Source organism: Kwoniella newhampshirensis, chromosome 9 (genome assembly GCF_039105145.1).
Source record: "Kwoniella newhampshirensis strain CBS 13917 chromosome 9, whole genome shotgun sequence".
NCBI classification, from domain to species: Eukaryota; Fungi; Basidiomycota; class Tremellomycetes; order Tremellales; family Cryptococcaceae; genus Kwoniella; species Kwoniella newhampshirensis.
The window spans coordinates 553322-575831 of NC_089963.1; the positions used below are offsets into that span (position 1 = coordinate 553322).

The following is a 22510-nucleotide window of genomic DNA, read 5'->3' on the forward strand; positions in this document are numbered from 1 at the left end:
ACCGCATGGTGTGATGGTGTTCAGAAGGATAATAAAATAATGAGATGCAAGATCGATTTACGTGACAATCGTTCTTATCGCTCGTCATACCTGAGCTATCGTTCATACAGTTTTTGGGAGGAAACCCTCTCTTGTCATTGGTGGTTCAGATTGTATATACGATCCACTTGATCTTTTACATCTGTCAACCTCAACGCAAGCTCGGAGCCACAAAGGACAACCTCTAACCCATTCGGTACTAGGCTCGTAGAACGGAACGCCGACGTCTTAATCATTTGATCTGTACCAGCTATCACCGTCTCTCAAAATGGCTCATGGTGGCCCTTCTTCACATCGCGTGGAAACCCCTCCCATACCCGTCGATCCTGTATCCTCAATACCCCTGCGAGACGAGCTTGAATCTGACGCCATCGAAGTGTCCGATGACGCCGTCGAAGATGTGGAGAGACGGCGGAAAGAGAGCGACGCGACAATCCTCTCGACAGGGGTCAAGGGGCATGGAAAAGGTTTAACGGAGGGTGATGAAGGTGTGTGCGACTGTCGCTTTCCAGATTTGGGGGAGGCAATTGACCATTGTTATCGTAGAAATGCCTGACTTTCCGAAAAACAATCTGAAAATCGTTATGCCTGCGTGAGTCGAGCAATGTCCCAAAGGAAATATCTAGTTGATTAACAGCTGATGGGATTTTCGGATGATGCAGTATCGGCCTCGTGTTGTTCTTGGCTGCTTTAGATCAGACCGTGAGTTCGTCCAGGTCGAGATCTTATATCACACGGACCTGACCTTGACTGTCGATGCAGATCGTCGCTACTGCCTTACCGACAATAGCGGAAGATCTCAACTCTTCGCCGTCCGAATATTCTTGGGTCGGAACAGTACGTCAAGCCCATCTATGCTATCGCCTCTCTCAGAGTCGTACTGATCGTTCATGCCTTCCTTCTAGTCGTATCTCCTTGCTAGTACTCTGCAGACACCCATCAATGGTCGTGTGTCCGATATCGTAGGACGAAAGCAGATGCTGTACGCGGCCATCATCATCTTCACTATATCTTCAGCACTTTGTGGTGCGGCCAAAAGCTCGACATGGTTGGTGCCCATCTTTCAAAGGCTTGTACCAACGATTTGTCACTGACCCTTGTGCTGCACCAGGTTGATAACGGCGAGAGCGTTCCAGGGTTTAGGAGGAGGTTCAATTATTGGTTTGACGTGAGTTGTCAATCTCTGGAGATTGCCGATTTAGGATGGTTACCGCTGACATCGTCGCTTGTAGCTCGATTGTCGTATGTAAGTGTAGCCTTCGATCATCAGCAGCAGTATGGGGTTGATAACGAAGTACGGCTGACGCCGTGCCTTCAGCTGACATTGTCCCTCTTCACAAACGAGGGACATATCAAGGTTTCATGGGTTCATCGTGGGGTATCGCTGCCGTGCTAGGTCCTATCCTGGGCGGGCTGCTCACTGAGAAGGCGAGCTGGTAAGTCCTGAGGCTTTGACCCAAGCGCGTTTCTAGACTGACATTCTCCGTGACAGGCGATGGTGCTTCTGTGAGTTGGCACTGGACAGGCAGCGTGAGCGGTTTGAACCTAATGCAACCGCCATGAAGACATCAATCTTCCAACGTGTGGCATCGCTTTCATCCTTTTGGTCTTTACACTCAACCTGCACCCGACACGCAATCTCACGTTCGCCGAGCTGCGCAGGACTTTTGACTTTGCCGGTTTGTGAGTCGAAATCCAGAACGACCACACGCGGGCTTTCGCTGACTTTAATCTTGCAGGGTTCTTCTCATGTGTGCAAGTGGACTTTTGATCGTCGGCTTCTCACGCGCTGCCGATAACGGCTTTGATGAGCCGTCAACGTACGGTATAATTATAGCTGGCGCTGTAGTGTTCGTTGCGGTCATTATCAACTTCTTGTTCACCAAACGAAATGCTATCATTCCCGCAGTGAGTTGACGTTCCGGTGATTTTCGGCGAAGATGTAATTACAAAGCTGAACGTAGCTTTTGGCATGTAGAGGATGTTCAAAAATAGGACGACCCTGTTTTTCTTGATAGGCTCGACACTACATGCTGCGGCGTTCTTGCCGTTCAACTATCTGTTACCGCAGATGTTGCAAGGGGTAAGTCGATCATTATCCAAGGATAGCTGTAGCTGACATCTGCGGCAGCTGCGAGGAGATACCCCGCTGGACTCTGGTATCCACTTGCTGCCATTTGCTTGTCTGGTGGCATGGATGACTGTCGTTGGTGGGTGCAAGAATCAACCCGAAGCCGCATGGCAAGTGCTCATTCCTCCCTGACAGCCGGCTTGATAAATTCTCGACTGCGTATCATCCGTCCTGTCATATGGGTCGGTTATTCGCTGGCCGCCATAGGATTCGGCCTCTTCTACGGTTTTTACACCTCGACAGTGTCCTATGCTACTCAAGAAGGTCTTTTAGTCATCGCCGGACTTGGTGTTGGACTATCTCTCCAGGCGCCGCTGCTGGTACTTCAAGCGGCAATGCCGCTCAAGGAGATGGCTGCCACTACCTCAGCATGGAGTCTGACCAGAGTCATGGGAGGTAGTATCGGTGAGTTATCATTCCAGTCACACCTGCAATCCTGCTCGTCACATCGATCCGGAAAGCTCTGTCGATCAAGTGGATGAAACGACAGACAGATACTAATCACCTTCCTGATCAACTTAGGTCTTGCGGTTTTCTCGGCAATCCTCAACACCAACGTCCGATCCCGTTTCTCGAAGATCCCAGGTTTCGGTACAGAATTCGCTGTTCCCGAGTCAGCTTCGGGTTACACTGCATTGCACGATATGCCCGAGGGACCTACCAAGGTCAGAGTGCTGGATGCTTTCGCCGATAGTTTCCGACAATGTTGGATCATCGCCTGTGCCTTCTTCCTAGGGGCGTTGGTTGTGCGTATAGATTCGTCTCGCTTGACAAGATCCAGAAGGGCTGATCCCAAACCATCTGCAGCTCACATTATGGACGAAATCGTACAGTCTTAACAGGACAAGAGGAGGCGGACTCCCCACATCGACTCCACCCTCCGAACCACACTACCCGAACGATCAGATGGATGTGGAAGCGCAAAATGGTCAAGATCTACCATCAAACACTTCTGGTACGGTCGGCAAGACTTCATCTTCGACCGCAATGTCCACATTGACGGAGAAGACTGCCGCCGATCAGGTGGATCCTGACTGGGTCGAAGAGGGTGACGAAGAAAAGAGAGGGATGGGCGTGAACGATGGGAGATTGGAGCTGGGGCCTGAGGTCTCGTTGGGGGCGAGAAGAGGAGATTCGTAATGGTCGATACGGAGATGTGCGGGCGAAGTCGGATGGACGATCGACAGGTGATAACCACGCAAGGCGATCTTCGGCTACAGAGCGGAGGAAGTCCTCTGTTCATCCACAATAATGGCTCAACACATAGTTACATGTAGCTGAGCACCCAGTTGTTTCGCTCACAATCAACCTCAACACCCGCCTGCGACGTGTCCATGTGGCGTCGACGCCATTGATTGCAACCTATGTGAACTGGTTGCCGAAGCACGCCCGTAATCTATGCATATGATATTATCAGGAAAGATTCAGCGATATCACAATCATTGTCGACCAGGAACAATTTCTAGTAATAAGGATATCCTTCAATGCTACTGAGGTGATCACTATATTGGCTCGAGGCTTCATTCCAACATTGAAGATCTCACACTGATTCCCCGGTTCGCCAACTTGATCCTCGACCTCAACGACAATGCTCTTCTCCCTTTCCACTGACTGATATCGTTACGACGTGGGGTATCGGCGCCAACAGGTTGATTCAAGTGTGAAGACAGACAGGACCAATCGATGGAGGTGAATAATCGTCTCGCAGGTTTGAGAGGCGATACCGATGGAGAGTGATAGTGAGGAAGGGTTGGGAAGCGAGCTGGCGATTTGGCTGATTGAGATCGGTTTCCGGGCGGATCGAGCTCAGACAGGATCCTGGGAGAAGTTGGAGATCTTTGCTGTACTACCATTCGATCCTGTTTCATTCGTTTTGAGAGACTTCCATGAGAGCGTATATCCTCGCCAAGTCTCTTGATAGGACTTCTCAACCAGTTAACGCCTTCCTTTTCGACCTCTCCATCAATCCGATTGTCCAAATTGAGAGCGACATCACTCATCACATCCCTCAACCGTCTCCCACTTCCTGTTTCTGGCCCGATGGCCTTTAGCCTCTTCGGACTGGATCTCGGCGTCTCAGGAGACTTTTTCCATACTTTTGTCAGATCAGGCGCCGATCTAGCTCGTCGTGGTGAACGAGGCGAGACTAGTTCCGGTACATCAATAAGCGCGATACTCGTACTCGATCGCCAAGCTGCTCGTATCGAATCATCAGGTGATCGTGGAGACGTCAAACGTCCAAAAGTGGCACTCAGATCGTAGCCTAGCGATTGATGGGCTGTCCGAACCAGTGATTGCGCGTTAAGAGCTGCGTCATGAATTCGTCAGCTGAAGCAAGGTGGTCGAGATGGACGAATCCCGCTCACCTTCCGTCCACGATCGATCGTACGGTGCATGAACCTTTTGAAGTCTTGGCCAGCGAAGCTCATACAGCTGTGACAGACGATTTGGTCAGGAGAGGTGTGGCTGAATACGCGCGCAATGAGACAGATTGCAGCTCACGTATGAGCCAGGTAGTCGCTGAAACCCCGCGCCCATCACTTCTGCACACATCGGTTGGACAAACAGAACAGATGGAGGTGTCATGCCTCTTTGCAATGTATAAGTCCAAGACAAGCCCAACAACCTCTGCATGATATGATGAGCTCGACCATCATCACTGTCACACTGTACCACACTCACTCGTTTGAAGGGATCATCCCTATCGAAGGGCTTGCTGCCCCATCTCCCGTGCCTGATGCAATCGTTGTAGACTTCGAGCTGACTTCGATCAAGTCCGTACGACGCTTTGAATAAGATCTCAAAGTGTGGCATCTCTGTTCGACTTTTGGCCTTGTCGCAGTTGGTCAAAGCGCCAATGTAGAATGTCGTGAAGACTGATGTGTCCACTGAAGCTCGGACCGTTAGCATTGCCACGACAGTGATCAAGTGTATCCTCGTGTAACATGACGGGACGAGGCTGCCATGACCCACCTCGAAGTTCCCTTGCTCGATCGGAATCCCAACCTGCACCGAGTAGAACAAGGTCGATACAATCTCCCAGATTAGGTATATAATCTTTCTGTGGGAGCGAGTCGGAACGTCATCATCCAACCGCAATGACATTCGTCTCTGGACAGCAATCTCACCTTGAGCTTTACCCATTGCCAACGCATATTTGCGTACGTTGATTCAGCAGCCTTCAAGACCAAGCCCTCTGATGGAAATCATTCTCAGCATGGATAGGCTTGTTACACGCGCGACCTACCCTCTCGATGCGCGCTACTTTTCTCGAATGCAGTTCGTAGAGCCTGAGTAAATGATTCAGTCAAATTCATGCAAGATGAGAGCATAGCTACTTACGCCAAGAGCTGAGTCACGGCTATGGTTTAATGATATCTTGATTCGATCGGCGAGTTGAGCCTACTTTCCATGTCAATGAAGCTTATTATTGATAAACGGCCGACTGACAAATCCAGGGATTACCGTCAACACCGTCTCGAGCGTTCTACGCCTACCCTCGTATTGATGATGCAGCAGGCTTCGCCCATCGAGATGAAGCACGTCGAAGAAGACTAAGCATAAATGTCTACTGGACGTTTTTGGAAATCCGGTATCGGAGCTTCCCAGCGGTCCATCATTAGCACATGAAGAGTCACGACAAGCAACGACTCACTATGCCCAGTTCATAGCGTCGTGGGTCACACCTGCTTGACCAAGCCACCAAAACTCTTCTATACCAGAACCACGACCGCCTTCTCGAGAATTCTCGTTGTACGACACCACCTCAGCTTCGAGGATGACAGACTTTTTAACAACAGCAGCTCTTCTGGGAAGGGTAGAAACTCGCTGAGCCAACGACGGATGCGCAGGTAGTCTTGGGTTGACGGGAAGGCCTAATGTCGCCAGAATTATCCTGTTGAAGCGAAGCATCACTACTGGGTACAATTTGGACAGAAGTACTGGTTGACTACCTACGCATGGGCATACAGCCTATCTTGTGTACTATTTCGTGTAGACTTACTGAATATTGTTATACTAGGTGCGTGTCCTTTGATAATTTCAACATGAATCTGCAGCCTTCGGGCAGTCGTGAGATTTGGCGAAATCTGATATAAGAATCTCTTTAAGACGTACCGATAACCATCGTATTTGGTCTCTGCCCATACAGTCTCCGAAGCAGGCGCGTACTGAGTACCCGTGAACTCCTTGAGGGCATCTTCGACCGATCTGCCTTTCCTGCATTTGGGAATCTTTCGAGGGGGATTCGTGAGCGACACAGTAAGTATGATGCTCAGTGGCGCTCACCTTGACATTGACTCCAATCACAGGCTCGCAGGACACGAAGCCTGGTCCATCGCTATGTATCGCGTCCACGAGATCTGCGCAAGTATCGAGGTCACCTCGTCCACCCACGTAGAGATCCCACATTTTCTTGTCCCATGAAATCATGGCATCACGAAGAGTCAACTGTTCTGGACCCGCAGTCGACTTGAGTCTGAGCATCGCGGTGGGATTCCGGATAGGTAGAAGAGGCAGGGGACTGAGTAAAGGTCTCAAATCTCGAAGTATGATCTGCGTTAGGACCGAGAGTGCATAGGGTGAGAGACTGGAGTCTCGATACAAGATGGCCAGAAGTGTGGAGGTCGATCGGGCAGGTATAGGGCTCTGGGATAGCTGAGAAAACGGGGAAGACGCTGCCAATTCGTCTAACAGGCCATCGAGCTCCCGGATCGATAGAGTCGATCTATCTCTGGCCGGAGAGGTAGACGAAGATGCCACCTGCAGTTCTGATTGCATCAACAATGCCCCCTCAACCTCTGCGCACATGTCACTTACCCGCTCCTTCATAGCGACCTCAACCTCTCGTCCTAGACACCCAGTCCCTGATTTTCCACCTCGATCCCATGAGACGCTATCCCATCTTGTCAAGCCTCCGAGACCCAAAAGCCTCTCCAGCTCCTGCGCAAGTTTCGTTTCTTTCAGACCATATCTCCGTCTCGATCCTTCATGTGGGAAGAGCAGTCGGAATATCTGCTTTGCCGCAAGGTGTGGCAGTGGTTTCGGAAGGTGATTGAGCCATGAGGAGAATATCTTATCAGGTGGGATGGGTTTCGCAGTCTTCTTCGATTTAGGAGGGTCGCCCAATCGATAAATCAATTTTGCAAAGCTGGGGAGATTTAACAGAGTTAACAAAGTTCCATGGAGCGATGTAGCCATACATACCTCTCGAACGGGATGTCCATGACACCTGAAGGAGCTCAATCAATCACAAGGGACATGAGAAGACAAGACACAGGGCACGCTATACACAGGCATGGGGGGGGGGTGAGAGAGAGAGGAACAGAAGAGCGAAAGTGGACTGAGATGTATGATGCCATGCAAGAAAGGTCCAGTCACTTTCGTCTCCCGTTACGCGTCTTTTTACATGTATATATCTGATTTTCCTCATCTCATGTTCTTTTATAGAAGCCGCGGGGGCCCGAGCGTTGCCACACCGTGCCTGAGGGTTCAATATGTTCACCAATTTATATACTCACCCCACTTTACTCGTTCGCGTTCCAACTTCCCCGAGTCACCGACGGAACCGCGCCCACCCTACCCTGTTTCTTACTCTCCGTCGGAACCCACGACTCTGTGTGTTTTAAACTGATTGACCTGTTGTTGAACACTCTTAGCCACATATCCCTGTGATCAGCGTCGCCACGACACATCATGACTCCTCAACCATCCACAGAAGCCAGGGCGAAGAGGACCCACGCCAGGCGGTCCTGTGACGTCTGCAAGGTCCGCAAGACGAGGTGTGAATTGCCTGATCTCGAGATACCTGCTGGTCCCAACCCATTGCCTCTCGACAAGTCATGCCACAGGTGCAAAGTACTCGCCCTGCCTTGCATCGTGGATGACAGTGGGAAGAAGCAGCGCAAACGACCACGAGAAGATGGTACGACGCTGAAAGCTAGCGTCTCAAGGACGTCAGTGCTCGAATTGTCACCAGGAGAAGCGTCTCAGTCCACTGGCACCTCACCCAAACGTCGAGCGTCTAAAGTGAAACGAAACTCATCGGCAGAAGCCTCTTCGGCTTCGACCAGTCGGAATGCACCCGTGGACCATACCCTGAACGTGATCCATGGACTCTCACCGATGGATAGTTTACCAGTGACTGATCCCCTCATCGAAACCTTGCAGCAAATACGAAGCGAGCCGCAAGCCTTCGACCCATGTTTCGAATCCACAAAGTCAAAGAGCATGAAATTACACGGTCGACCGGGGGAGTTGACGTGCGCTATGCTCAGAGTGGCATATATCAGGTCGGATGGCAAGAAGAAGCGAGGTATGCTGGATTTTGAAGAGGTCGATCTGAAAAAGATGCTTGATGACCAGATGAAAGCTAGATTGCAACCCGGGTGAGTGGTAAATTAGGTATCTGTGTTCTATGCCTGATGTCCTACTCACCCTCCGAGCCTTTCAGCTTTGCCCAACTGCAAACGTATCATCCTCACTTGGAACCCTTTGCCACTATGCTTGAAACGCACAACGCCACCCCAGAACCCTCGATGTCGCTCCTCATCGCTCTCACATTTTATCTTTCCACCCTGGCGCTTCCAGTCGATACCACGATACAGAACATCCGAAAGGTGCTCACGCCATATATAAACCGTTTGCGCAATGACCTCCTTCTTCATGTTCCTCATTCATTTACCGCTCTCTCGGCTTTGGAGCTGCTCGCCACCCACTGTCCATTCGGTGTGCTTCCCCTTCAGATCACCAATCTGCAAGCTTTAGGGGTGGCAAGAGGCCACATATTTACTTCATCAATTGTCTCAGCAGAGTTGTCATTCTCAAGAATGGTGGATAAAGTTACCGCCGGTCCAGGAATGAGATTTGCCTTCAAGTGTACCGACATATGGCTCTGGCTCGGAATGATCGCAGCAGAAGCTGCAGCGACGCTCGAAGACAACGCTCCAAACAAACCAAAACACCTTGCGGATGCGAGGAGGCTGGCTGACGCTTTCTGCGATATGACCGTGAACGGGACATTCTGGCGAGACAGCTTGGGAATCGAAGATACTGCCGTGCTCGTCGGAAGACTGGCAGTGTCGGACAAGCTGGCGAGATTGGAAGACTTGTTGGATGGATTAGCAAGGATCAAAGATACTCTGGAAAATAGTGCAAGTGATCCTACGTATGATCCTGTGCGAGGCATCGTCGCCGAGTTCGAGATATACACCAGGAAGATGGAAGGGCTTGATACACGGCATGATTCTATCATGGGTAAGTGAATATTTTACTGCCGAAACATTCTTAACATACAACTATATCAGGACTTCTGCGCGGCCGATCTCGAGGTGTGGAGTCTGGGTGGCTAGCATATCGCGCAATACGGCATCGTTATGAACTGAGCAAGCTTCACGTCACCGGCCTGCGACAACTCATGGCAACCCATTATCTTCCCGGTTCTCCTTACGCTTACCCTGGACTTCCTCCTTTCCCTTTCACCCCCTCGCAAGCAGCGTCTTACGCTCTATCACGAGCCTACAACCCTCCGGACATCATCCGCTTTATCACGGATACATCGCGGACTGGGGATTCTGCTGCAGCCATTATCACAGTGTGGGATTGGGGACGACGGCGCGGAATAAATCTCGAGGAGACTCTCGCTGCTTGTGCCGAGCTGGGACGAAATTTGGTCGCTGATCTGACCGCAAACGTCTATGCCAGCATCGTACCTCTACATGACGTCATCTGCATCGCCGTCGAGGCAGCCAAAGTGCTGATGGAGATGGAAGCTGGGACTGTTCAGATTCTGCGTTCGAGCGGTACATTGCATAAAGCTTTTCGTGACCGATCCTGGCTCAAGGCAATGTCTCAAATGACTGAAACGATGAGAGCCATTGGTATGCTCGTCCCGGAGGACGATCTGGGAGGGGAGTCCGTCGCCAACGGATGCAGTAACTTGATAGGGTCGATGGTGAGGACTGCAGAAGACTGGTCAAAGACGTTGGAGAAAGAGCAGATGGCCTTGGATGCTGGTCTATCTAGCTCAGAAATGCCTGAGCCGATCCCGTCAAGACAGCCTTACGCCAATGGAAACGGTCACGCTTTTGATCCTCATCGACCTGCGGGTGTCACATCGCATCAACAATATATGGATACATCTGATCGATGGATGGCCAGCAACGAAACCACACAAATGAATGGACAGAGCGGGCTCAATAGTCAGCCATCGCTGCCACCACCACCTGCAAGTTCCATGCAAGTTACTCATCCTCCCAGAGCTCAATTCCCACAACAGCCACAACAACACTTTGTCGCCGGCCCAATCGGGACGTATCCTCCAACCTCTCTAGATCAACTTCTTTCCGAGATGTTCTGTTATTCATATCAGCCTCACGGTCTCCCTCCAGCTCACAGTGGAACTGCTTCGCAATCACAGCACATACCGCCACCTCCGCAGGTCGGTCCCCATCCAGGTGTACCGGCTCCTTGGGCGTAACGATAAGGCACCACGATCATTCTCGAGTGATGACAGCGCGAGGACATGTAACAGTGCTGTCCGTGTATTGTATCCCCTTCGGATATGGTTGTATGCGCATGTAAATGATCTCGCTTTGGGTAAAGAGTTATCAGGCACACGGAGTGGAGGTTGTTCGCGACTGAGTTGTTCTGCTGTTATCGCTGTCGTGATATCTCGAGTTTTGAGCAATATAACTTCCAATCAACATCATGACATGATGTCTGCGACATGCTCTTCGGCTAGTGCATCAGACTTACAACCTATTCTACATGCAACAGAAGCGCAGAAGACACAAAGGAAGATACGGCACAAAACCCTGTCCGCATATTACGGCTCTATCCAGACTCTTCATTCTTACATCCTCTGCGAGACAGGTGGTCAATCCCCACTCCAACAGGATGACATCGAATTGTATCGTCATTTGATTGATAGCACATTATGCGCTTTTCGGAATGAAGATGATGCGTCGAAGGCGCGTATTCGACCTGGAGCAGGAGGGGAAAAGCATGGGGAAGGATCTCGATCTCAGCAAGAAGCTATTGATAGGATCTTGAGAGAATTAGGGAGACAAAGTATCAAAGAAGGTGATGGGGGAAAGAATGTCCTGGTATCAGGAAGTAGGGTGAGATGTTGTGCCATTTCTTCACGGGACGGGGCGACGTGGATTCTGTTCTTGGCTGATGTAGAACGAGATATAGTATCCGGCGGTAGATCTACCGATCAATCCGAATAGACCCCAGGTGGAGAATCGGCATGTCCACAGTCCTTCTTCAGTGCTTCGTTCGTTGCCATGGCGGATCTTAAGGACGAGGTGAGTCACAGCCTCCTCGTGGAATGAGAGCCTCAGTCCATACATAGCATGTTAGGGACTGACCAGACGTAGGATCGGAGATGAAGGATTCCGACAGATTCTTCTCAACGCCTCGTTGTTCTTGCCGGTCGGGAATAACTGTTATATGCAACTCAGCGGTAGACCGATATACGACCTGTATGACCATGACAAGATGGCTACTAAGGTCCCCTTGTCGGGATCGACTGAGGGCAGGAAACGGAAGGACAAGGGTAAAGGTCCATGTGGGAGATGTAAGCGTAAGCGGAGGAAGGCGGATGATGAGGAGGGAGAGAATGATAACACAGTGAAGGCGAAGTCTCCGAGAGTGGGGTGTGTCGATTTAATGCTGGGAAGATCGGTATGATCTGCTGATACCGCTGATAGCCCCGCTGGGATCAACATCGCCCGTCAGAAGATGTTCTATGGTCAACCATATCGATTGTCGAATGGCTGTATATCTTCTGGTCTACCACCACATCGTGAGTCATGTTCTCGTCTTGACTGCGCCGCGTCCTTGACTGATGTGTCTGCGCCACAGACATACTGTACAAGCTCAAACCATCGTCGTACAGTTTACCAACAGACCGGACTTGTCTGACCTTATTACAATCGATCTTCCCGAGCCTATTCGTAAAACCTACAAGCAGAGATAACGAGAGATTCACCATCAAGGGAAGTCCAAGAAGGATTGAAGGAATGTTGGGTATGGCAAGAGAAATATTGGTTAGACACAGTAGAATTGATTATCAAGGCGTGTTGAGACGATCAATAGAGGTGCTTGTGAGTTGTTCGTCGCTGCATATACTTGGAACACCGCTGACAAAAGAAACAGGACGAGGATATCAAGGTATGATGAAAGTCTCGAAACACCCTTGGGTTGACACCATTCGCTAGTACCCTTTGCCGGCAAGGCTCCCGATGACAATTGAAGGAGAGGGCTTTTCGCAGCCTACCACCCAAGCGTTGCCCGACAGCGCTTGCACCGCCAGTGGGGTGATTGTGGCACAAAATGAAAAAGCGACTCTACCATCACCGCCAGGTTTAGAACCAGTCTCGCATCGAAAAGTACACAAGTATTTCATCCCAGGCCGAAGCATGCTGTTGACCATCTATGACAGGTGTCGCGATACGTCAAAACCATCTTCGCTCAAGTTTTATCTCCAGTGATCATGGGTAGTCAGAGGAATGTGACTGTCCTTAAGGCTCGTACGTGATTGTCACTACTCCTTACTGGTCGATTTCTAATGTTGCATCAGACGCTCGCCGATTTGTCCAAGTAAAGCAGTACGAGCCAGTCAGCCTTCACTCGTTGCTGGATGGTATCGCCATCAGTGATTTTGACTGGTTAGGATATGGAGGAGATCAAAGAGCCACACAAAGCGAAATGACAATGAGGCGTCAGCTGGTTGAAGATTTTGTCAAATGGCTATTTGATGATTTCTTGGTTCCTCTTCTTAAAGTAAGCTTACCTTTTGCTTCGTTGCAAGTCTGATATCATGTACGGCTGAACGTCGTATTAGAACACCTTCTACATCACCGAGACTGCTGCGACGCGGTATGAAACGGTTTATTATTCACAAGAGGAATGGGCTCAGGCGACCAAGCCCCACTTCGAGCAGCTGCAGCAAAATCTACTGAAGGAGCTGGACAAGGTAAGATGAAACCGACAGTGACTGATCATGATCTGACCAAACGGTAGAACCAATCATTCTTCGCGCTTCAGGGTCCCTTAGGCGTCTCTGCTGTTCGATTGATACCCAAGCCTGCAGGATTCCGCCCAATCGTTAATTTGGGTCGAAAGATTGTCAGTCGCTGCCTCAGTCATGGTTTCTATAATGCTGGCGCTGAACACGTTCGCAGAAACGACCAAATATATTAGGTATCTCGACGGTCGGGATCAAGCAGAAAGAGATGACTGCGAATCAGATTTTGCGTGGTGTCCATCAAGTCCTCACTTTCGAGAAGGTGTGTAGCCTTGTAATGATAGAGAATAAGCCACAAGCTACACCTGACAGATCAGCAACTTGTAGGATCGTCACAGGAACAAGCTGGGTGGTTCTCTGTTTGGTACCAATGAGATCTTCGATCCGATACAAGAGCTCAAGACGGATTTGATACAAAAACACGGAAAGCTGTGAGCCGCTCTTGGACCATGTTTGCATCAGTCCACACTGATAGAACAATTGCACCAGGCCGAGACTCTTTTTCGTCAAGATGGATATAAAAGCTGCTTTCGATACCATCAAGCAGGATAAAATGCTAGAGATCGTGTCCCGGCTACTGGACAAGGTGAGTTGCTCAATGCCTTCTTAATCGTCACCGGGTGTATCGTGCCCGAGTATGCTTTTGCTAATTCGATTCGCAGAATCACGACTACTGCTTGATGATGTATTGTCTGCTCCTACCCCCAGCAAGTAAGGCTTCTCAAGGGTCTGCGAGGAGGCTGTACAAGACAAGGGCTATCGTTGATAGTAAGTCCCATGGATAAGTCAGTATCATCATCGCCATAGCTGATCTGAATGCATTGACGATGGTGGGACAGACCATATTTCTGCGTCTTTCGGTGATCATGCTGAAGAGATTGCAGCGCCACTGCGTAATGCTGTTATAGTTGATCTAGTAAGTGGAACCAAGGACTAGCCATCATACGAATGATTGATAACCGTGTCCACGTACAGGTGCGACGGCGCCAAGTGACCAGGGAAGCTTGTATGGACCTCTTGCGGACTCACATCAAGAACAATGTGTGGCAGGTACGTCATCTCTGTCGAGCTCAAAGCCGTGAATGAGACGATTGGTGAGACTGATGAAGATCATGCGCTCAGGTGGGGAAGAAGTATTTCCGTCAGAAGACTGGTATCCCGCAGGGGTCCAAGATTAGCAGTTTGCTGTGCTCGATTTTCTATGCCTATATGGAGAACGAGTTTCTCGCCTGGACAAGACGAGACGGATCGGTGCGTGCATAAGAACTTGATCTATCGCCTGGTGTATAGCGCCGGACAGAGGGGTACTGACCCCAAGGACTTGTAGCGTCTGCTACGATATATCGATGACTTCTTATACATTACAGACGATCATTCTACCGCACGTCGTTTCGTTGAGGTCATGTCTCGTGGGTTTCCCGAATATGGCGCAGAAGTGTCGAAAGGGAAGACTTTACTATCTTTCGAGTTCGATACGGGAAGTCAGATGGTGCCTGTATGTGGAATCAGCGACGATGGGCAGTCCTGTGAGTGCAGGCGTTGATCTCCTTGGAGGCCGCATATGCGATATGGCCGGGATCATGGAGCGAGAAAGCTGACAGTTGACCGCGATACTTGCACGATAGACTTCCCATATTGCGGTTTCTTGATCAATATGAGGACATTGGAGATCATGCCAGATTACCCGAGAGTGATCTCTACTCGTAAGTATCAGTTGATCATTCACTTGCGGTGGCAAGGGGCAAAACTAATCGGGCTTGTTACAAACGCAGCGATGAAGCAGTCTTTCGCGTTGAGATCAAATCGGCATCGAGGCAGTGGTTTTGTAGGTTGGTTTAGCCGACAGCTGGAGAATAGAAATCATATGGCCTATGTGAGTTGTATCTTCTTGACGCAAATTTCTGGTGGATGTCGACTGATGAATGAGCAGCTTGATACCGCTCACAACGATATACATACGGTGCACTTCAACATCTTTCTCAACTTTGCGTTGACTACGATGAAAGTGCCTCATTATTTCAGAGCCGGCGACCTCAGCTCTTGTCATGATCAGATGGTATATGGTGCGTAAAGTTTGCCTTGCCTAGCTGCCATAGGGTTTATGGTGAACGCGACAGAGACTGAAAGCTGAGCAACATATCATAGATGCTTTGTGCGCTTCAGCGGAGTACACATACATTGCAGGGCGCGCGAGGGTCAAACATGCTTCGAGGCATGATGCAGGACGAGATCATTATGGTGTCCGCAAGTCAGACTTCTTGTTGTAAGTCAGCTGTTATCATTCACCCTGGATTCACGAGGGCATTGAGCTCAATGACAATGTCAATCATAGTCTGGCAAAGACTGCCATGTCGAGAGTCTTGCGGAAGAAAGCACGGCTATTCAAAGGGGTAATTGATTTGCTGGAGCAAGGATTACGGGGGAGATTGCACACAGAGGCGGCTGATCGTCTCGCCAGTGTCATTGAGAAAGGGTGGGACGCAGTGAAAGGGGCAAATTATTAAGTGAGACAATGCAAGCTGTTAGTGCACCATGTTGAGCAGCATGTGGAGCGCCCAAGCCGACAGTGACTCCAAAAATATCGGTATGCAATCCATCATCATCATACAAACCCTCCCTGACCCTTCGGTATCGCAACGCTTAGATGGTGGTCTCGTCTGTGGGAGTGGAGTGATAACGTCAGTTCAAGATATATTCCCAGGGTGGATGAGGTGCTGAAAACGAGAAGGGGAAAACCAAACTCACAAGGCTGGGCGGTCAGAGTCTGGGGTACGTTGTTGTTGATGCTGACGGTCCTTGCCTCTCGAGGTTGAGCCGGGAGACGCTTGAGAACGACGTGTTCACCCTTCTCCTTGGCCTCCTTCTTCTTGAGAGCGTTGGACTTGACACGGTCCAAGAACTCTTGTCGACACTTGGAGTGTTTGATGTGCTCGACTCGGATGTTGACTCGCTTCTCCATGTATCGACCGTTGACGACCTTGTAACAGATCACACCGACAGCTCGGGGGGTGACGTTGTAGACGATACCGGTTTTACCGTGGTAGACTGAGCGAAGAGCGAAGCAAGATATCAGTTTTTTCTTTTCTTTCGTCGAGACTGGTTGATACTTGTCGCAGCAGACAAAACGAAACCCGGACTCACACTTGTGGGGCATACCCTTCTGCTGAGAAGCGTTGGCCTTGATGTCGACGATATCACCGACTCGGTAGTTGACGAGGAAGGTGGAGACGTTGGGGGAACCGTGCTCTGTATATTCCCAAAGATGACCAAAATCCCGTTCAATTGAAATCAAATCCACCCAGGTCATCCATCATTCCATCAATCCAACAAGTGTCGAGTGAAGTGCAGGACAACAGGGTAAGGATAGGTCGAGATCGATGAGTCGCAAGTCGTGGAGAGGGAAGGGAAAAATCGCATTGAGCCAAAAACCATCAGCGTGCCATCCTTTCCTCGTCCTGTCATTCCCCTCTCTCCTTCATCCCACAGAAGACCCATCCACGCACCCTTGAAGTTCGTCTTGAACATGTGACGCGTTCGCGCCCGCATACCGAAAGAGTGAGGCATTTTGAATGATGATCTGTGAAGAGAAGGAAGGAATCGGGAATTAGTTGATGTCTATGACGGATGTTAGAGGTCGTGATGGAGAGCGATCTGATGGAAAAGTTTGATTGTCGGATGTATAACAGTATCGAGGTCGAGAGAATATGGGAGTCGAAGTCGAGATCGAGGAAGTGTGAACAAGGACTCACCTCTTGCTTGGATCGGTGTGGACGGGTGAGGAAGCAAGAAGGTACAAACGAATGAAAAAACCGTTGTAGAGGTCAGTGGACAGTGACGGTGAGGGATTGAGTGTCAGCCGGTGAGAGTAGTGGTGCTAGGATGGGGGTAAGAGCGTGAGGAGTGAGGAGAAGCGTAAGTCGGGTCATACGGGTGGCGGGATCAAAAATGGCTGTCGGACATAAGCTATCCCCGATCTTTTCGTTTGTTTTCGACCGCCACTCCATATCGCCGCGGCAAAATCCCCCGTTTTGGGTGGGAAGTCCCTCCCCCGTAGCCGGTGCTCTGTGTGTCTGTCAAAACCAAGAGGCTTTTGGTGGAAAGGGCTCATACTGCTGTAGCTACCACCAGTCTCAGTGTCAATCGGTCGCAGTTGCACCTCCCGCTCATTTTCATCGAATTCTTGCTTCCACTCGCTATCCTCTTCTTCCTACTCATCCAGCAAGTAAAGTGCGTATACATCCACATACATCATCCTTGGTGTACAGTAGCTGACATATAGTCTCCCCCCTCGTACTCTATCCTCTCTTTCCGCCCACCCTCTTCTCCGTCACGCTCAATCAGATGGTCAGGTGAGTTACGACGCAAGTAGACATGGAGCAAGATTGGCAGAGCGAGAATACTGATCATGCCCTCTCCCTCATCCCCACAGCGCACCGAGGAAGCAATCCAAGACCTACAAGGTCCCCAAGCGACCCTACGAGGCCGCCCGTCTCGACGCCGAGCTCAAGGTGGGTGATTTGATTCGGTTCAGAAATGTGGAAAGGAGGAAAGGAGTGTTGAGGGCATGACTATGAGGAGGATCAAACAGCAGCAGGTCCAGAGAGGATGGGAAGAGAAAGCCTCAGCGCTGCCGGGGGTTGTGGTGGTTGTGGTGGTGGTGGAAGAAATATCGCAGCCGCTGTTGATAGAGTCATGCCCGATACCTTCTCTCGACCTGGCTGTGAAATTGGGGTCGAAAGTTTGGGATTGCAAACGCTGATTCGACTTGCATCCCTTTGTAGCTCGCGGGAGAGTACGGACTCCGAAACAAGCGAGAGATCTGGCGAATTCAGTTGACCCTCTCCAAGGTAAGTTGGTGTTCTACATCCAGATTGAGAGGAGAACATGTGCTCATCACTCAACCCAGATCCGACGTGCTGCCCGAGAGCTCCTCAAGCTCGACGACAAGGACCCCAAGCGACTCTTCGAGGGTAACGCCTTGATCCGACGACTCGTGCGAATCGGTGTGCTCGACGACACCCGTATGCGTCTCGATTACGTCTTGGCTCTCAAGACCGAGGATTTCTTGGAGAGACGATTGCAGACCCAAGTCTTCAAGCTCGGACTCGCCAAGTCTGTGCACCACGCCCGTGTCCTCATCAGGCAAAGGCACATCCGAGTTGGCAAGCAGATCGTCAACGTTCCTTCATTCGTTGTCCGACTCGACTCTCAGAAGTGAGTCTTGCTCCACTCCCATTTAGTCCAGCTACTCTGTACTGATTCATCACTACCCCCACAGGCACGTCGACTACTCGCTCACTTCTCCCTACGGTGGTGGCCGACCCGGTCGAGTGAAGAGGAAGAGGGCCAAGGCCGCTGCTGGCGGTGAGGGCGGCGAGGAGGCTGAGGAGGACGACGAGTAGGCTATCATAGGTCGATAAGACTGAAGGGCTAGATTGGGATGCATTGCTTCTACGACTACATCTGTGGGGCCATGAGTGATTGGGCATTTTTGTAACTCGGAATGTGTTTGGCGTTTCGAGGCACTTTGGCATTATACTATTGCTTCACCGCAGGTCGACATCGGACGAAGTGTTCTTTTGTATGTAAACCGCTCGTCTCCTATGCGAACCATCACACTGCTCAACAACACGATTGTCAACCTCCAAATCGCTCCTTGGCCATCGCTTTGAACCTGCATCCGAGAGTCAGCATCAGTCTTATGACTTGTAGCTTCAGTCATCACTCACATGTCCATCGTTGCCGATTCTTTCGCTCTTCTTTCAGACAACCTTTCCTGATCGGCTGCTCTTCTGTCTGCCATCATAACGTCCTTTTTGCCTGTCCGTCTCGCTGCAGCTTCATTTCTTGCCTTGAGCCTGGGTATGTGAAAAGGGAAGGAATGTCAGCGTGGTCCTTTCAGTCTGGTTGAATCGTGATTGTAGTCTAGAAAGCTACATACGAGTCTTTACAAAAAGAAAGCGAAAGACTCACGCTGCTGCAAATCCACCTGAATCACCTAGCAAGGTCGATTCCTCGACTTCCAATCCTTCCGTGACGTCTTTATCTCTATATTTCCTGTTCTCATTGTTCGTCGCTCGTTTCTCCTCGATCTTACCCTCTTTACCACCTTGTCGAGGGACCAGCTCGTCCGCCTTGTTGTATATATCTTTCGCAGCTTGTTTCCGTTCGTTCTTTCTCTGGTCGGCGGCGGTCTCAAGAGCATATTGTCGATCTGACGCGGTGGGTAATGTCGGACCCAGACGAGTCGAGATGGAAGAGGAGGGGAGGGAAGGGCCGACAGGACCGATAGGAGGTCCAAATCCGGAAGTAGGTTTAGAGGATGAATGAGTCATTCGATCGACATCGGCTCGTATGGAGGCAAGAGAGGTAGATATCACCGCATCGCCTCGAGTTGCGAAACCCCATTTGTAAGCGGTGTTGGCAGCGGCAGGTATAGACGTAGTTGGAGGCTTGTAGTAAACAGGTTCGAGAGCACCGTCATTCCATCGCTGGAGGGATTCTCAATCTGTGTCAGCACACATAACGCACAATAGGGAGATCATAGAATCCAAGAGACGAGTACCGAAGGTTCGAGGACAGGAGGCCACAGCGTCATGACTCACCCGCACAAACTTGCGAAAGTACTTGTGCGCAGACTCGGACGACATCTCATCGAGATACTGCCCAAACTTCCCGTCAGCTGATGAACGTAGACAAATACGAGGAGGCGACTTACCTTGCTCCGCTCATCTTTCAACCATAGTTTGAACTCGTATGATTTCAAGCTACCCCCTCCAACACGATGGATCAGCACATGCCTGTCCATTCGCAATTCGCTCGTGGGACATACAAATAGTCTTCTTCCGAGATCTCCTTGATGCCCATCTTCTCCAGATCTAAAGATTCTTCATTATCCGAAGGTGTCAGATCCCTCTTATTTCTCTTCGATTCCTTCCTCTGCTCCCTATCCCTATCTCTATCAGGGGATTTTGATCGGTCTTCATATCGATGTCGAGGTCTGTGTGAGTCACCGTCTCTGTCTCGATCTCGGGACGAACGATATCTGTCCTTCTCTCGTGACTTTTCCCTCTCGCGGGGACCGGATCTTGATCTATCGCGGTGATGAGATGGCATTGGGGTGGAGGGGGGGGGTTGGAAGGGGGGGCGCGGTTTCACAGTCGTAATTTCAGCGGAGCGGTGAGCAGACAGGGCTGTGGGTGGATTTTGCGCTAACTGCGAAATGCATCAGACGACAGTACAAATGAGGTCCGGTCAGCAATATGCGAAATGTCCGCGAGGCGGCGGCGCGCAGCGAGGGGACCACGTTATTACTGCATCAAAAGTGGGAAGATAACCGTACGGTGTGATTGAGTTCCAGATGCAACAAATCATCCTCGTCTTTGTCGTGTCCAAGTCATGCATGCAGCTTACAGGCAGTGCTGGAACGTACGGCTGTGACCTGACCACAGCGGCCATGCATGTGCAATTGCCACGCTTCACACCCTTTTAGAGAAGCGCAAACAAAAGCTCGGTAATCTGAACTTGTTGTGACTGGCCCGAAGCCGATAACTCACCGTCGCATGAGAAGGCGCGACTCATCCGAACATCTTCCTGTAAAGAAGCAGCTGTGTAACCAACCTTCTTGCTTGATTACGACGAGACATAAACGAACAACGTTGAACAACATCTTCCATTCCTGTCTTCCTTCTCTCTGCTCTCTGACATATCGCTTCCTTTCATCAACGAGTCCAGAATACTACCTCTGACCTCTGACAGAAAACTCTGCATCGAGGGGGAAAGCCATCCCGCTCACACGTTCTTGTCTCGTTATCAACCATCCGTCATCGACCGGGTTCCAATCAATCGTTCTTCATCCATCCCACAAGAGCACAATCACTCACCAACCATGTCATCAGCAAAGATCCAAACGTCCTCGCACCCACTGATCCTCTCCAAGCTCACTCAGCTGAGATTGCATGATCTTCCAGCGAAGGACTTTAGAGAGGGTATTCGAGCTATCGGGTGAGTTTGGTGCTGTTCCGTATGACCCGTGGTTCCGGGTCCAGTTCACGCGATGGTCTCAGCTACTACGCATTCCTCATGAGACATCATGCAGACTTGGTAGACTCTACAGTGATGATGATGATGATAGAGGCTGATACTTGGCCCTTGATCCAGCTCCATGCTCGTCTACGAAGCTTCGAGAGGTCTTCCCACGGCCGATGTTCCCGGTGTAAGTGTCTTTGAGCCAATATTCACATTCACAACGTCCCTGCCTCCTCATTACATCAATTTCTGCTCCTCTTTCCGCTTAGGGACCGGCGTTCTGCAAATGATGATCATCGCTAACGGTCCGATGTCTCTCCATAGCTCCAATCGCCCATTGCTCCTTTCACAGGAACGACCATCCCACTCCGTATCGGTCTTTCCCCCATCCTCCGAGCGGGTATCGGACTGACAGACGGTGAGTCCATCCGTCACCAGCTTGCAGAGATGTAGCTGAACTTGATCTGTCCTGATTCATAGCTGCCCTTGAGATGTTTCCGGATGCCACTGTCCTCCATCTCGGCCTCTTCAGAGATAAGATGACTCTCCAGGCTATTGAGTGAGTTTGGTCTCTGCGTCTCAGGTTAGAGAAAGAGTATGGACTGATTTGGCCTTGCGTCTCAGATACTACTCCAAACTCCCTTCGCAGGTCACTGCCGATCTTGTCTTCCTTCTCGATCGTGAGTTGCGTCGATCAACATTCTCCACTTCATCCATGAATAACGCCCCTCCGCCGCACCAAAATACCTTGTGCAAACCCTTGTATTCCGAATTTGGTCATACTGACACAAACACTTGTCACAGCACTCATCGCTACTGGTGGAACAGCCATCGCGGCCCTTCACATGCTGACCGAATGGGGACTGTCACCTTCTCAAATCAAGATCATCTCCGTCTTGGGCTCCAAACAAGGTGTCGAACATGTTTCAGCCGAATTCCCAGATGTCGAGGTGAGTCGAGTCAACGTGAATCTCTGACAAAGTTACCCGGACTTGCAATTGTTCTTGCTTCCCCAACCCAACCGAAAGAGATGCACTTGGGCTGATATGTATTTTTACTGTTATAGATCTTTATCGGCGCTGTCGATGACCAACTTACCGAGAAGGGATACATCTCCCCAGGTCTTGGTGATGCTGTACGTGCTATTTTGCTCTCTTTCTCACTCACAGCGGCTGATCAGTGTCATCGCTCTGCCTTTGGCCGTTAGGGAGATCGCCTCTTCAGCACTATACACTAGATCGTCAACAACACCAATCAATATCGGGTCACTACTGTCCATA

General features: G+C 50.4%; 8 protein-coding genes across 8 annotated transcripts; 5 read left to right on the forward strand and 3 right to left on the reverse strand.

Moving 5' to 3' along the window:
- Positions 1-307: 307 nt before the first annotated feature.
- Positions 308-3310, forward strand: IAR55_004903 (uncharacterized protein; the record flags this gene model as incomplete). The annotated part of the gene is made up of 16 exons (XM_066947997.1): positions 308-527; positions 586-631; positions 702-741; positions 802-876; positions 945-1087; positions 1151-1207; positions 1272-1285; positions 1358-1475; positions 1532-1545; positions 1605-1722; positions 1779-1947; positions 2018-2122; positions 2171-2249; positions 2306-2575; positions 2693-2916; positions 2978-3310. The coding sequence occupies 16 exons, from the start codon at positions 308-310 to the stop codon at positions 3308-3310; spliced, it is 2025 nt and encodes a 674-aa protein (XP_066801456.1).
- Positions 3311-3690: 380 nt separating this feature from the next.
- IAR55_004904 (uncharacterized protein) lies at positions 3691-7395 on the reverse strand (the record flags this gene model as incomplete). Its single annotated transcript, XM_066947998.1, has 15 exons — positions 3691-4478; positions 4537-4603; positions 4673-4798; positions 4853-5058; positions 5144-5231; positions 5299-5366; positions 5418-5460; positions 5513-5572; positions 5621-5771; positions 5826-6065; positions 6128-6229; positions 6287-6402; positions 6458-6931; positions 6989-7319; positions 7376-7395. The coding sequence occupies 15 exons, from the start codon at positions 7393-7395 to the stop codon at positions 3691-3693; spliced, it is 2880 nt and encodes a 959-aa protein (XP_066801457.1).
- A 469-nt stretch (positions 7396-7864) lies between these two features.
- Positions 7865-10646, forward strand: IAR55_004905 (uncharacterized protein; the record flags this gene model as incomplete). The annotated part of the gene is made up of 3 exons (XM_066947999.1): positions 7865-8556; positions 8622-9424; positions 9475-10646. 3 exons carry the CDS (start codon positions 7865-7867, stop codon positions 10644-10646), a joined length of 2667 nt encoding a protein of 888 aa, XP_066801458.1.
- A 235-nt stretch (positions 10647-10881) lies between these two features.
- IAR55_004906 (uncharacterized protein) lies at positions 10882-15706 on the forward strand (the record flags this gene model as incomplete). The annotated part of the gene is made up of 24 exons (XM_066948000.1): positions 10882-11289; positions 11366-11478; positions 11551-11829; positions 11884-11978; positions 12038-12279; positions 12332-12346; positions 12394-12564; positions 12618-12705; positions 12756-12958; positions 13020-13151; positions 13199-13303; positions 13360-13464; positions 13530-13633; positions 13692-13788; positions 13865-13970; positions 14042-14118; positions 14178-14252; positions 14325-14453; positions 14530-14728; positions 14828-14905; positions 14975-15075; positions 15133-15265; positions 15348-15465; positions 15535-15706. 24 exons carry the CDS (start codon positions 10882-10884, stop codon positions 15704-15706), a joined length of 3345 nt encoding a protein of 1114 aa, XP_066801459.1.
- Positions 15707-15842: 136 nt separating this feature from the next.
- IAR55_004907 (60S ribosomal protein eL21) lies at positions 15843-16766 on the reverse strand (the record flags this gene model as incomplete). The annotated part of the gene is made up of 4 exons (XM_066948001.1): positions 15843-15859; positions 15948-16247; positions 16344-16448; positions 16706-16766. The coding sequence occupies 4 exons, from the start codon at positions 16764-16766 to the stop codon at positions 15843-15845; spliced, it is 483 nt and encodes a 160-aa protein (XP_066801460.1).
- A 777-nt stretch (positions 16767-17543) lies between these two features.
- IAR55_004908 (40S ribosomal protein uS4) lies at positions 17544-18604 on the forward strand (the record flags this gene model as incomplete). Its single annotated transcript, XM_066948002.1, has 5 exons — positions 17544-17551; positions 17632-17710; positions 17984-18049; positions 18109-18416; positions 18481-18604. 5 exons carry the CDS (start codon positions 17544-17546, stop codon positions 18602-18604), a joined length of 585 nt encoding a protein of 194 aa, XP_066801461.1.
- Positions 18605-18839: 235 nt separating this feature from the next.
- On the reverse strand, positions 18840-20318 carry IAR55_004909 (uncharacterized protein; the record flags this gene model as incomplete). Its single annotated transcript, XM_066948003.1, has 6 exons — positions 18840-18876; positions 18932-19060; positions 19176-19693; positions 19808-19864; positions 19921-19969; positions 20035-20318. 6 exons carry the CDS (start codon positions 20316-20318, stop codon positions 18840-18842), a joined length of 1074 nt encoding a protein of 357 aa, XP_066801462.1.
- A 772-nt stretch (positions 20319-21090) lies between these two features.
- IAR55_004910 (uracil phosphoribosyltransferase) lies at positions 21091-22467 on the forward strand (the record flags this gene model as incomplete). Its single annotated transcript, XM_066948004.1, has 8 exons — positions 21091-21206; positions 21363-21417; positions 21555-21648; positions 21711-21789; positions 21855-21910; positions 22035-22180; positions 22297-22365; positions 22438-22467. The coding sequence occupies 8 exons, from the start codon at positions 21091-21093 to the stop codon at positions 22465-22467; spliced, it is 645 nt and encodes a 214-aa protein (XP_066801463.1).
- Between the last annotated feature and the right edge of the window lie 43 nt (positions 22468-22510).